This window comes from Meles meles, chromosome 20 (genome assembly GCF_922984935.1).
Source record: "Meles meles chromosome 20, mMelMel3.1 paternal haplotype, whole genome shotgun sequence".
Classification (NCBI taxonomy): domain Eukaryota; kingdom Metazoa; phylum Chordata; class Mammalia; order Carnivora; family Mustelidae; genus Meles; species Meles meles.
The window spans coordinates 2,723,428-2,733,832 of record NC_060085.1 but is presented as its reverse complement, the minus strand read 5'-3'; the positions used below and the strand labels follow the sequence as shown (position 1 = coordinate 2,733,832).

At 61.0% G+C, this 10,405-nt stretch overlaps 1 protein-coding gene across 1 annotated transcript in view; it reads right to left on the bottom strand.

Annotated features, from left to right (window-relative positions):
- Window positions 1-5,101: 5,101 nt before the first annotated feature.
- ATCAY (ATCAY kinesin light chain interacting caytaxin) overlaps window positions 5,102-10,405 on the bottom strand; it is a 29,854-nt gene continuing 24,550 nt past the window's right edge. Inside the window, exons 12-13 of the mRNA XM_045989779.1 lie at window positions 9,580-9,612; window positions 5,102-7,460 (exon numbers count right to left, since the gene is read on the bottom strand). Coding sequence (XP_045845735.1) covers window positions 7,451-7,460; window positions 9,580-9,612 — 43 coding nt within the window. The 3' untranslated portion in view covers window positions 5,102-7,450. The remainder of the gene's footprint in view (window positions 7,461-9,579; window positions 9,613-10,405) is intronic.

Here is a 10,405-nt window from a genome sequence, read left to right as displayed (position 1 = left end):
TTTGTGAGCCTCAGTCTCCCCAGCTGTGAGATGGGTGCAAATGTGAACTTGTCCCTCCAGGGTTTGGGGAGGCTCAGGGAGACGTGGCTCCTGGGCCACAAAAGCTTCCCAGCCACCTTGTGATAGAGCTGTGTTCCGACCACAGGGCAGGCGCCGGGGGCGCGGCCGAGAGCCAGGGGCACACACAGACTTGGCCGACTCCCCAGCCCCCGCTCTGGGCCATGTTGCAGTGTCTTTGAAAGCTCACAAGAAATTTCCTCTCTGGGGAAACTGAGGCCCCAAAGGCCCCCACCCAGCCCCTCGGGTCACAACAGCACGGGTCCAACCAGTGGAGATGGTGACTGCCCAAGCCTCCAACACCGCAGGCTGGACCCCCTGGTTAAGAAAACAGGACTGGGTTCTGCTCCCGAGCCCCACTAGGAGGGGTTCAGGAGCAAGGCCTGAGTGACTTCCGGGACTCAGTGGAAACACCCCTCACGGGACCTCCTGCCATTCGGATACACCGAACCCGGGGGGCCCTGGGGGGCTGTCAGGAAGCAGGTGGGCCCTGCCTGGGGAGGTGGGCAGCCTGCTGAGTCCGAAGGAAGCCGACCTGCGAGTCACACCACTGGACCGGCATGGCCTCCGGGGTACCAGCAAGAGGCACGGGCAGTGGGACTTCAGGAGGGACTTCCAGGTCTCCCAGATGGGGAGGCGCTGGCCCGCGTACATCAGGGGCTGACCTGCTTCCACGCCGCTGGGCTCCAACTCCCGTTTATGGTCCGGGTACATAGGTGGCCCTTGCAGGGGTTGAAGGGACCTGGGGCGGCGGGGAGGGAGATGGGCCGGGATGAATGACACCCACATCGCCCAAGGGTGGTGCTGGGAGCAAAGCCCGGGGGACATGGACGAGGTCAGGGACAGCGCCACCACGGGGAAAGAGGACCCCACCGATCGGGCACCCTGGGCTGCGGGCGCTACTCGGAGCGGGACGCGTAGGCATCGAACACGAGGAAGAGAATGGGGACATATTTGCAGTTCACAGATCAGCGAAGGGCTGAGTGACCCGAGGGCAGAAAGGGCTCTCGCAGCGCAGCGACAGAAAGACAGGACCCAGTCAAAATGGGTGAGGGACGGGACCGGACCCTTCTCCGCAGAAGACGTCCGAGCAAAGATGCTCCCCTCCCTGGTCCTGAGGGAATCGCGGCTCAACATCCACACCCACGAGGACGGCTGGTGTCAGGACAGACGGTAGCAAGGGCCGGCGAGGACGGGGACGGACAGAAAGCCTGGTGTGCGGCCAGTGGGAGCGGACGGTGCGGCAGCCGCCGTGGGGGCGGTCTGGCTGCTCCTCGGAGCACCGAGCTGAGGATTCCCACGTGGCCCAGGATTCCGTGTCTCCACTGTCTGCGCAAGAGAAAGGGGGTCCGACGTTCCTACAGGAGCTTGGACCTGAGTGTGCAAGGCAGGAGGCATAGTTGTGACCGATGGACACGCCCCGAATCCGGTCAGCTGATGAACGGATCCACACGCTGTGTCCCTCACGCTCGGGCAGGTCACCCGGCCGGGAACAGGGGCGAGGCGCCCCCACGCACGGCCCCAGGGACGGACCGCGAGCCCATGACGCTCAGGGGGGGACCCAGACACAGAAGGCCACACGCGGTGTGAGTCCCTGCGTGTGACATGCCCAGACCAAGTCTGTCCACGGACGGGAAGGGGGCACGTGGGGGCCGGGGCTGGAGGGAAAGGGGGAGATGACAGTCGATGGGGGATGGGGCTGCTTCGTGGGCTGGCGAGGAAGTTGGGGACCTGGACAGAGGTGGTGGCCGCACAGCGTTGGGAAGGCCCTGAACGCCACCGAATCGCACGCTTTCACACGGTCAGCTGTGTGTTAGGTAAATTTCACCTCCGTTGCAGAAAAAAGCAGAGAATCTTTCCGGTTTGATCAGAGACAGGACCTGTGCCGACAGCAGGAGGGTCGTGGGGATTTCGGAAGGTGAGTTCTTCTCTTGTGTCCTCATGATTTTGACCTTGAGGACGACCTGATAGGGTCTCAGGGACCACCCTTGCCTCCTGCCCCAGGGAATCCCCGACAGGCTTAGCGAACCGCTGGTTAAGGATCCTGCCACTGACCAGCTGGGGAGTTCGGCCCCACCTTTGACTCTCTGAGCCTTGCTGTCCTCATCTTCATGGCGGGAGTCAGATGGCCCCAACCCTCGGGAGGGAGGCTCTCTTTGGGTTTGAGCCCCCTCCTCTGTGAGGTTTTGTGAAGGGAGTTGGGGAGAGACAGAGAAGGGGAGGATGCCCTGCCCCTACTCATCATTTCTCATCCCCTCTGCTGCCAGAGCTGCTGCCCCAGGACCTTTGCATGCGCTATATTTGCTTCCTTGAACCCTTCGTCTTTTTTTTTTTTCTTCCCCAGTGCAAAAAAGTTCTGATTGCAGCACAGGGACAGGACCCATGGGCAGAAGGAGCTTCCAGAACCCCTCGGTCTTATCCAAGTCTCCTCCCTGTGGCCTACTTTGCCTAAACCACTGTGTGTCAGCTTGGACGTCCCCTCCTCCAGGAAGTCTTTCTTCTTCCTTCACCCCCTCCCTCTACACAGGGGGTGCCAGGTGTGTCTTGTTCTCCGCTGTGTCCCCCTCCCCAATAAGGCAGGGCCCACAAAAGACAGGGGCCCCCTAAATGGTAGGGAAGGAATTAGAGAAAAAGGAATGATGGGAGGTCGTTGAATCGAGCCACTCGGTGGAAGACACGGGGAAACCAAGGCCACGAGTGAGTGGAAGCTGTTAGAACGCGAAGACGGGGCCCCTGACCGTAATCTCCAGAGGCCTTCACAGCCGCCGCTCCCCAGCTCCGGGATCCCGTCCCTTCCTGGCTCACGAGGCGGCCCCTGGAGGCCGAGCCAGGACTCCCAGAGAGGTGCGTGCCCCCATCCCCGCAGGCCACGGACAGGATTTTAAGTTAAGGACCTGAGCAGGGGGTGGGTCTCCTGGACTTTATACTCTCTGGCGGGCCCCACACGCGGTCGGTGACAAGTCCTCCCCACCGCCCCGGACAAAGGCCGTCTCCTCCGAGCTCCTTTCCGACGGGTCTCACCCTGGAGCTCCGCCCCAGGAGCCCGATTTTAACACGAATCCTGCCAAGGCAGTTCAGCCAGAACCTCCCTGCCACCCCCACCATGCGTGTCCCCCCATGCGACACTAAGGTCTCCCCCACTGTGGTGGCCTGTGTGTCCCCATGACTTCCACGACCTCCCTGCCCTGATTCCGCCGGCAGGACCACAGTGGCCAAGACAGCCGAGGGACACAGAGAGCCTGCCACCGGGTCAGCTAGTCGTAAAGGACTCCCCCATGGCTCCAGCCGGGACTGACCCGAAGCAGAGCTTGGGAGAGGTCGCTGGTGCTGTGACCGCCACTTGGAAGGCAGCTGCCAGGGACAGCGTGAACGGGGGACCCCACCTGTGTCCTCCCACCTCCAGCCCCTTCTGGGCCTCTGCTTCCTTGACTGCCAGCGTGGCTGCCCGGGACCCCCGAGCTCCCTCGGGTGCCTGGCGGGTAGCCGGGCAGGGACGCTGGTTCCGGGGTGCAGCCTCTGACCCCATTCCAGCGGCAAGAACGTCCTGGGAGCCTCCTTGTGGGGCACGAAGCCCAGAGCACAGGTGACAGCAACATGCCCAGACAGGGTGCCTCCTGGAGGCCTGGTGTCCACTCGCCTGGCACACCGTGGGACCCGTCTGTCCCCAGACAAGCCCACAGGTCAAGTGTTCGATTCCTTTATGTGCAACGTCCAGAACAGGCAAATCCACAGAAAATAGGTTAGTGAGTGCCGGGGTCTGGGGGGGTGACTGCTCCTGGGGACAGGGTTTCCTTTTGGTGGAGATAGAATGTTCTGGAACTAGGTAATAGAGATGGTTGTGCAATGTCGTGAAAGTTCTCAATGCCACCGTTGGTGAATTTAGAAGAGAGGGAGAGCGACCAGGTCCGCACCGAGCTCCGGGTCCCAGTAACACCAGCACCACTGACCGGGCCCCCACGCCTTTCCCCGGGCCGGGCCCTCTGCTGGGGACGCTCTCCACCCATCCGCTGGCCGCGCTGGCTGCTGCTTCCCCATCGGGTCTCCGATCAGAGAGGACCCCTCTTTCCAGGGAAGGGCCTGGCCCCTCGTCCCGGTCTCCAGGGAGACCCCGGTTCCCTGGGTCAAGCTCCCCCCGCCCCTGCCAGGCTGGGAGCCGCAGGGCAGACCGGGACCCTGTGGGACCCTCAGAACGGGCAGACGAACGGAGGTTCATCTCCATCCCAGCTCCCGCCACACAGCTCCTAAGCCCTTGGGACTTCCTAGGTGAGCTGAGGTAGGACAATTGTCCTCAGTTCCTGAATCAGAGTGCTCGAGGGGAAGGCGGCGTCTTTTTTGCTGTTTGTGACGGGCCCTTTACCCACCCCTGCGTTTCTGCAAGTGGGGGGACCTTGGAAAGCTACGGCCGCATGGTCAGCGGTTAACCAGTCGCGCCTGGGAGAGGACGCCTCTGGTTGTTGGCGGGAACAAGCCCCTGGCACACGCCCGGCCTCCCTCCCCCCTCCCCCCCGCCCCCATCTCTTGGCTGACTGTTCCTGGGTCAGATCCCATGGTCAGGTAAAGAGCACAGAAACCTTCTAGAGTTCTGCGAGCTGCTGGGGGAAGGTTGAGGGAACTCCTGAGTTTTGGCCACTTGGGACAGAAGCGCAGGGGGACCTGGGGGCCCGCTCCAGGGGACTGGCACCTGAGGCGGGGGCCGAGCCCTTCCCTTGTGAGGTCCACGTGACTCTACTGGAGAGTGGCTCGTGGGGACCCCTCCCCCCCAGCCTGGTGTGGGAAGTGTTGGTGCGAGTGTGGACAGTCTTCTCGTCCAGTCACAGTGGTAGTAACACAGACGGGTCCTTAAATTATTACTACCACTACCTGCTGACTAGGTTTGATTCCAGGGAGGACTGGGAGGTCACCCAAGGCACCGGCTGGTCGCCCACGGTCACCTGAGGCCACCCGCCCAAGGTCGCCAGGTGGGAGTTCAGGCCGGTTGGTCTGCTCCCAGCCAAGGCCAGCGCCACAACTCAGGGAAGCGGACCGATGACACGAACCCCCCCCCTTCTCAGTTATCCCCTCTTTATTTCCACATAAAAATCCCCGAAGCTCATGGAGATGACGTTTGAACATCACGACAGTAATCATAACGGATCGTTTCTAAAAACCACAAAACTGGCCATCGTTACGGGCGTGTGACCTACGACTTAGGACGCATCCCATGTGTCCCGGGAGGAAAACCCGGCGTCCCTTTATCCGACGAGGTCCGGGGTGGGCTGGCGTTTTGACCATGACCGCCCCGGAGACAACCGCCGTTTGCAAAGCCACTTCCGACACGCGGGCAGCAGGCGGCCCCGTCTGCCTGGAGCTGTGTGCTGGGACTTCTCCAGCCTGGGGACAGTCCCCCCGACCCCAGGGTCTTTCTTGATCCCGGAGGGGCTGCTGCGGCCGAGCTGGGGTCCTGGGTCCCACTTGTCCATTGTCTGTGGCTGCTGGTGGTCCGGAGGGGCGGCGGGCGAGCCACGCTGGGCCCGGAGTGGTTTCGTGCACGGCCGCAGGCTCCTCTGGGGTGGGGGTCGGGGGCTGGGGTCTGCCGCTTCCTGTCCTTCCATCGCCTCCCTGGGTGTTCGGTCACCGCGGCACGGGGTGGGACGCCTCAGTTCCTGTCTCTTAGCGTGCAGCCAGGCTCCAGCTTTGGGGTGCACGTGTTGATCTGGGGAGGGACAGCACCAGGCCTGGGTCTGGGCCGGGCCCCAGGCAGACGGCCGATGGGGGGGGCCTCTCGGAGGGCAGCCTGGAGAGGCCCCCCCGGCAGCCTCTGCTGCCTCGGGCTGCAGGTAACAGCCCTGGGCCTGGAACACGGTCCTGTCCTCCGGTCGGGAAACATGGCAGAAACACGCATTTAATCCCCCCACCCCCACTCAGGCCCCCAGCATCCCCGCCTTCCTGCAGGCAGGTCTGTGACCCAGAAGATGCAGACCTAATCTCGCCCAGAAACTCGGCATTTTCAGACACGGGAGGAGTTCCCCAGTGTCCCCCGGGGTTCGCGGTGGGTCAGTTCCTGGACGCGCAGGGCAGGACCCTCTCCCGCGCAGCGAAACGCTGGGCATTGCTTTCCCTCAGCACCAAATGCCACTGGCTCCCTCCTGCCCTTGGAATAACCCCCAAACCCCGGTGTCCTAGGTCGAGAAGCATTTGACTTGGCCCCTGAGGCGGAGAACCTCACACTCAGCACAATTAATCTTGACCGCTAAGAAGCCGGCTGCAGAGCCAGGAGGGGCCTGGAGAAGGTGCCCCATCGACTATCGCTGAGATTTATGTAAATAGAGACTCAAAGATCGGAGGGGACTGCAGAGGACCACAGTTTGCAAGCACTTCCCAGTCTCCTCTTAAATGCCTCCACGGATGGGGAACTCACTACCTCTAACAGCCGCCTGACCGGTGTTTGGGCTGTGTCAGAAAAGTCTGTCTTTTGTCCAAGGTGAATTGTCCTCCTTTGATACGGGTCCCCATGGCGTCCAGGCCACAGGGACTTCCTTTCCCAAGTGCACTTCCGACTCCCCAAACCTGTCATACCCTGTATCTTCCTTCCTGCAGTTCAGAGCCCACTGCCCTTGGCGGGAGCCTGAGGGATGCATCCCAACCCTGTACTGGGGGGGGGGGGGGGATCAGGCAAGTGGAGACACCACTCCCTCAGTAGGAGGTATTGGCCAGGACTGCCCTGGGGTGTGGCATCCATGTTAGACGGGCTTGAGAATGTTCTAGAAAGGGAGGGGCGGTAATTACTGGCAGCTCCCTGCTGCTGCGGGCGCCGCCGATGCTCCCAAAGAAGGGGAGTGCTGTACGAGACGGGGGGGGGGGGGGGGAAGCCGGTCAGATGAAAACCCATGAGGCTGAACCACGGGAGGTCCCGGGGGCACGGCTGGGGGCGGAGCTTCCAAGCCTGATGCCAGAGTGGCAGGGGCTGTTCTAGGAGAAAAGGCACAAGAACGAGTCCAGATCCGGCCAGGGAGCTGGTGGGCGTCCGTGGCTCCAACGTGGGCCCGCTGCCAAGCAAGAGAAGGGTCTCGAGTCGGGACTGTGTGCAGTGGGAGGGGACTCCGAAGCCGTCCGGGACACCTGGGCCGCGCCCTGAGCTGCCTGCCCTTGGCTGGGAGCTCAGGAGCGTGGAAGGGCGGAGGGCTGAGAGCCAAGTCCTTTTCTGGAACACACGAATACTGCGTCGTTTAAAAAAAAAACTTTCAAGCAGCTAAAAAGGATGCTGGGTTTCAGAGATGGGTGGAGGAGATGGACATCCTCCCAAGACGGGGACGTAGGACGAGGCGGGGATGAGGTCCAGGGCGGGAGGGCGTCTGACAGAGGTTTCTTGGCATCTGGAATCTTCTTTCTTGTCCTTCTCTGTGTTCTTATCACCTCAGGACAGGCTAGAGAGGGATAAACACAGATCAGGTCATTATTATCGCTTTTAAAGCGGCGGCCGTGTGTGGAATCTGAGAGCACGATGGAATCCGGCTTTGGGGGTCCTCGGCACAAAGAGCGGTACTGCTGTCTGCCCCCCGCCTTCCAGCCGTGGTTCCCACGGGGACCGCTCTCTCTGCGCCGGAGCAGAACGGGCCTGGGGCCGGCGCCTCGGGTCAGACCGGGAGGAAGTTTCAAAGCAGCCCTTTGTCCTTCAAACCTCCATCCGCCATCTGCGTACCTACCATCTGTCCGTCTGTCCATCCATCCGTTGTTTCCTACAGTTTCTTCTTCTGTGTCTTTATTTTATGTTTGAAGATTTTATTTATTCATTTGTAGACAGAGAAGGGGGGAGGGGAGCGGCAGAGGGGGAAGGAGAGGGACACGAAGACCCTGTGCCAAGCAAGGAGCCCGATGTGGGGCTCGATTTCATGACCCCAAGATCATGACCCGAGCCGAGATCAAGAGTCGGACACTTCCCCGACCGGGCCACCCTGGTGCTCCTGTCTTTAATACATTTACACATCCTTAGTTCACCATCCCTTCCTGAGGCTTCCCAGCAGGGCCTGACTCTGCCATTTGCTGTATCCGCTGGCTTTCGCTCATGGTGCGTGACTTCCGTGTGTTCCTTGCCTGTTCCGTGTGGGCGGAAACCCCCCCAGAGGACAGGGCTTGAGACGGTCTCGGGGATGCACTGAGAACGTGTTTCCACTCAGCGTGCCCAGGGCGGTGCTGGTCAAAGACCATGTTCCATGTTTCTCTCTCCGCTTGGGGCTTCCCGGCCCGAGTGGGGGGTATTAAGGCGGACGGTTGGGCCATGTCCCAGATTTGGGGGAGAGGGTGTGGTCGAGGATTAGCCCTTAACACTGCACATTCCAAAGGAAGGGGTAGCCGGCCGAGTCCCAGATCCCGGGAGGTAACCCAGTCCTTGGAGTGCCCAGTGGGCGAGAGGGTCTCTGTTTACCTGGGGACCTTGGGTCATGTGAGAATCTGTGCTGACAATGTGATTTAGGGGGTGGGATCAGCCCGACCTCTGGGGGGGGGATTAGCCATGCCTAAGGGACTGCCCCCACAAATGCCCTGGACACCAAGACGCAGGGGAGTCTGATTGGAAACATGTCCTGCATATCGCCGCAGGTGGCTGGGAGAACCGGGGGCTGTCTGGTAAGTCCCTGGCAGGCGACAGCTGGACGTTCACCCCTGGTGTCTCCGGGCCCCGGTGTCACGCACCTTCGCTCACTGCTGATGCTCGCTCCACTGCATTAAACCGCAACTGTGGGGCGCCTGGGGGGCTCAGTCGGTGAAGCGTCTGCCCTCGGCTCAGGTCAGATCCCAGGGTCCTGGGATCGAGCCCCTGCATCGGGCTCCCTGCTCTGCGGGGAGCCTGCTTCTCCCTCTGCCTCTGCCGGCCGCTCCCCCTGCTTGTGTGCGCATGCTCTCTCTCTCTCTCTCAAATGAGTAAAATCTTTAAAAAATTTTCTAAAAACCCCCACCCAACCACAACTGTAAGCACTACAGCTTCGCCGAATTCTGTGGGTCCATCCAGCAGAGCTGAACCTCAGGGTGGTCTCCGTGACCCCTCACCCACAGAGAGGCGTCTCCTGGCATCTGGAGCTGGTGGGGACCCTGGGACAGGCCGCCGGCCAACGGTGTCCCCTGGCTGAGTAGGAAAACCTGGGCTTGGGGCACCCGGCTGGCTCAGTCCGTAGAGCACAGGACTCTCAGTTTCAGGGTTGGGGGTTCAAGCTCCATATTGGGCTCACTGGAGCCTACTTAAAATTAAAATTAAAATTAAAAATAAGTCGCCCAGGCTTTATGGGACCTGGCTGCGGGCGGGGGTCTCAGTCAGGGTCGCCACGTGGCTTAGCTCTGGGGCCTCATGGCGATGGCGCCCCCTGGAGGTGTGCAGGGACAGGCTGCCTGCCGCAGCGGAGACCCTGGAGTCCCGGGAGCCGACGCCTCTCCGGCTCCCCGGTACAGCGGCCTCGGCCCCACTGAATCGTGGGGACAGTCTCCCGCAGTGGGGACGTCTCGGCTGGGACATCTGGACAAGCAGACACCAAGAAAGATCTGCTTCCCACTCACCTTGTCTCCTGGTCTTCTGTGCCTGGAGCAAACCTGCGGAAGAGAGACGTCTTAGCACGATTTGTCCATCTGGGAGCCTCGGCATCCGGCGTGAGCCCCACGAGAGCAGGACGGGGAGGGCCAGATGCCGGCCGGGACAGAGCTGGGTGGTGGGGAGAGGGCCCCGGGCCAGGCTGGGCTTCCCACCCACGCCACGGCGAGGTGCCAGAGGACCTGCTGCGGCATTTGCTGGGTGTGAAAAAAGAAAAGGGAGGCATGGGAGCAACAGCGTAGTGGGAGTGGGGTCCTCTGCAGTGACGGGACATTCTGGACCTAGAGACGGGTGCGGGTGCACAGCTTTGCCCGTGCCCCAAAGGTCCCCGGAATGTGCACTTAAAAAATGGAGAAAACCCCGGGAGAGGGGGTTTAAATCTTACCAGCTGTTAGTTAGCTACTTAGTTTACTTATTTATTTATTTTTAAAAGATTTTATTTATTTACTTGACAGAGAGAGAGATCACAAGAAGGCAGAGAGGCAGGCAGAGAGAGGGGGAAGGAGGCTCCTCGCCGAGCAGAGACCCCGACGTGGGGCTCGATCCCAGGACCCTGAGACCATGACCTGAGCCGAAGGCAGAGGCTTAACCCACTGAGCCACCCAGGTGCCCAGTTTATTTATTTTTAAAGATTTTATTTATTTATTTATTTATTTATTTTTAAAGATTTTATTTATTTATTTGACAGAGAGAGAAGTCACAAGTAGGCAGAGAGGCAGGCAGAGAGAGAGGAGGAAGCAGGCTCCTCGCCGAGCAGAGACCCCGATGTGGGGCTCGATCCCAGGACCCTGAGAT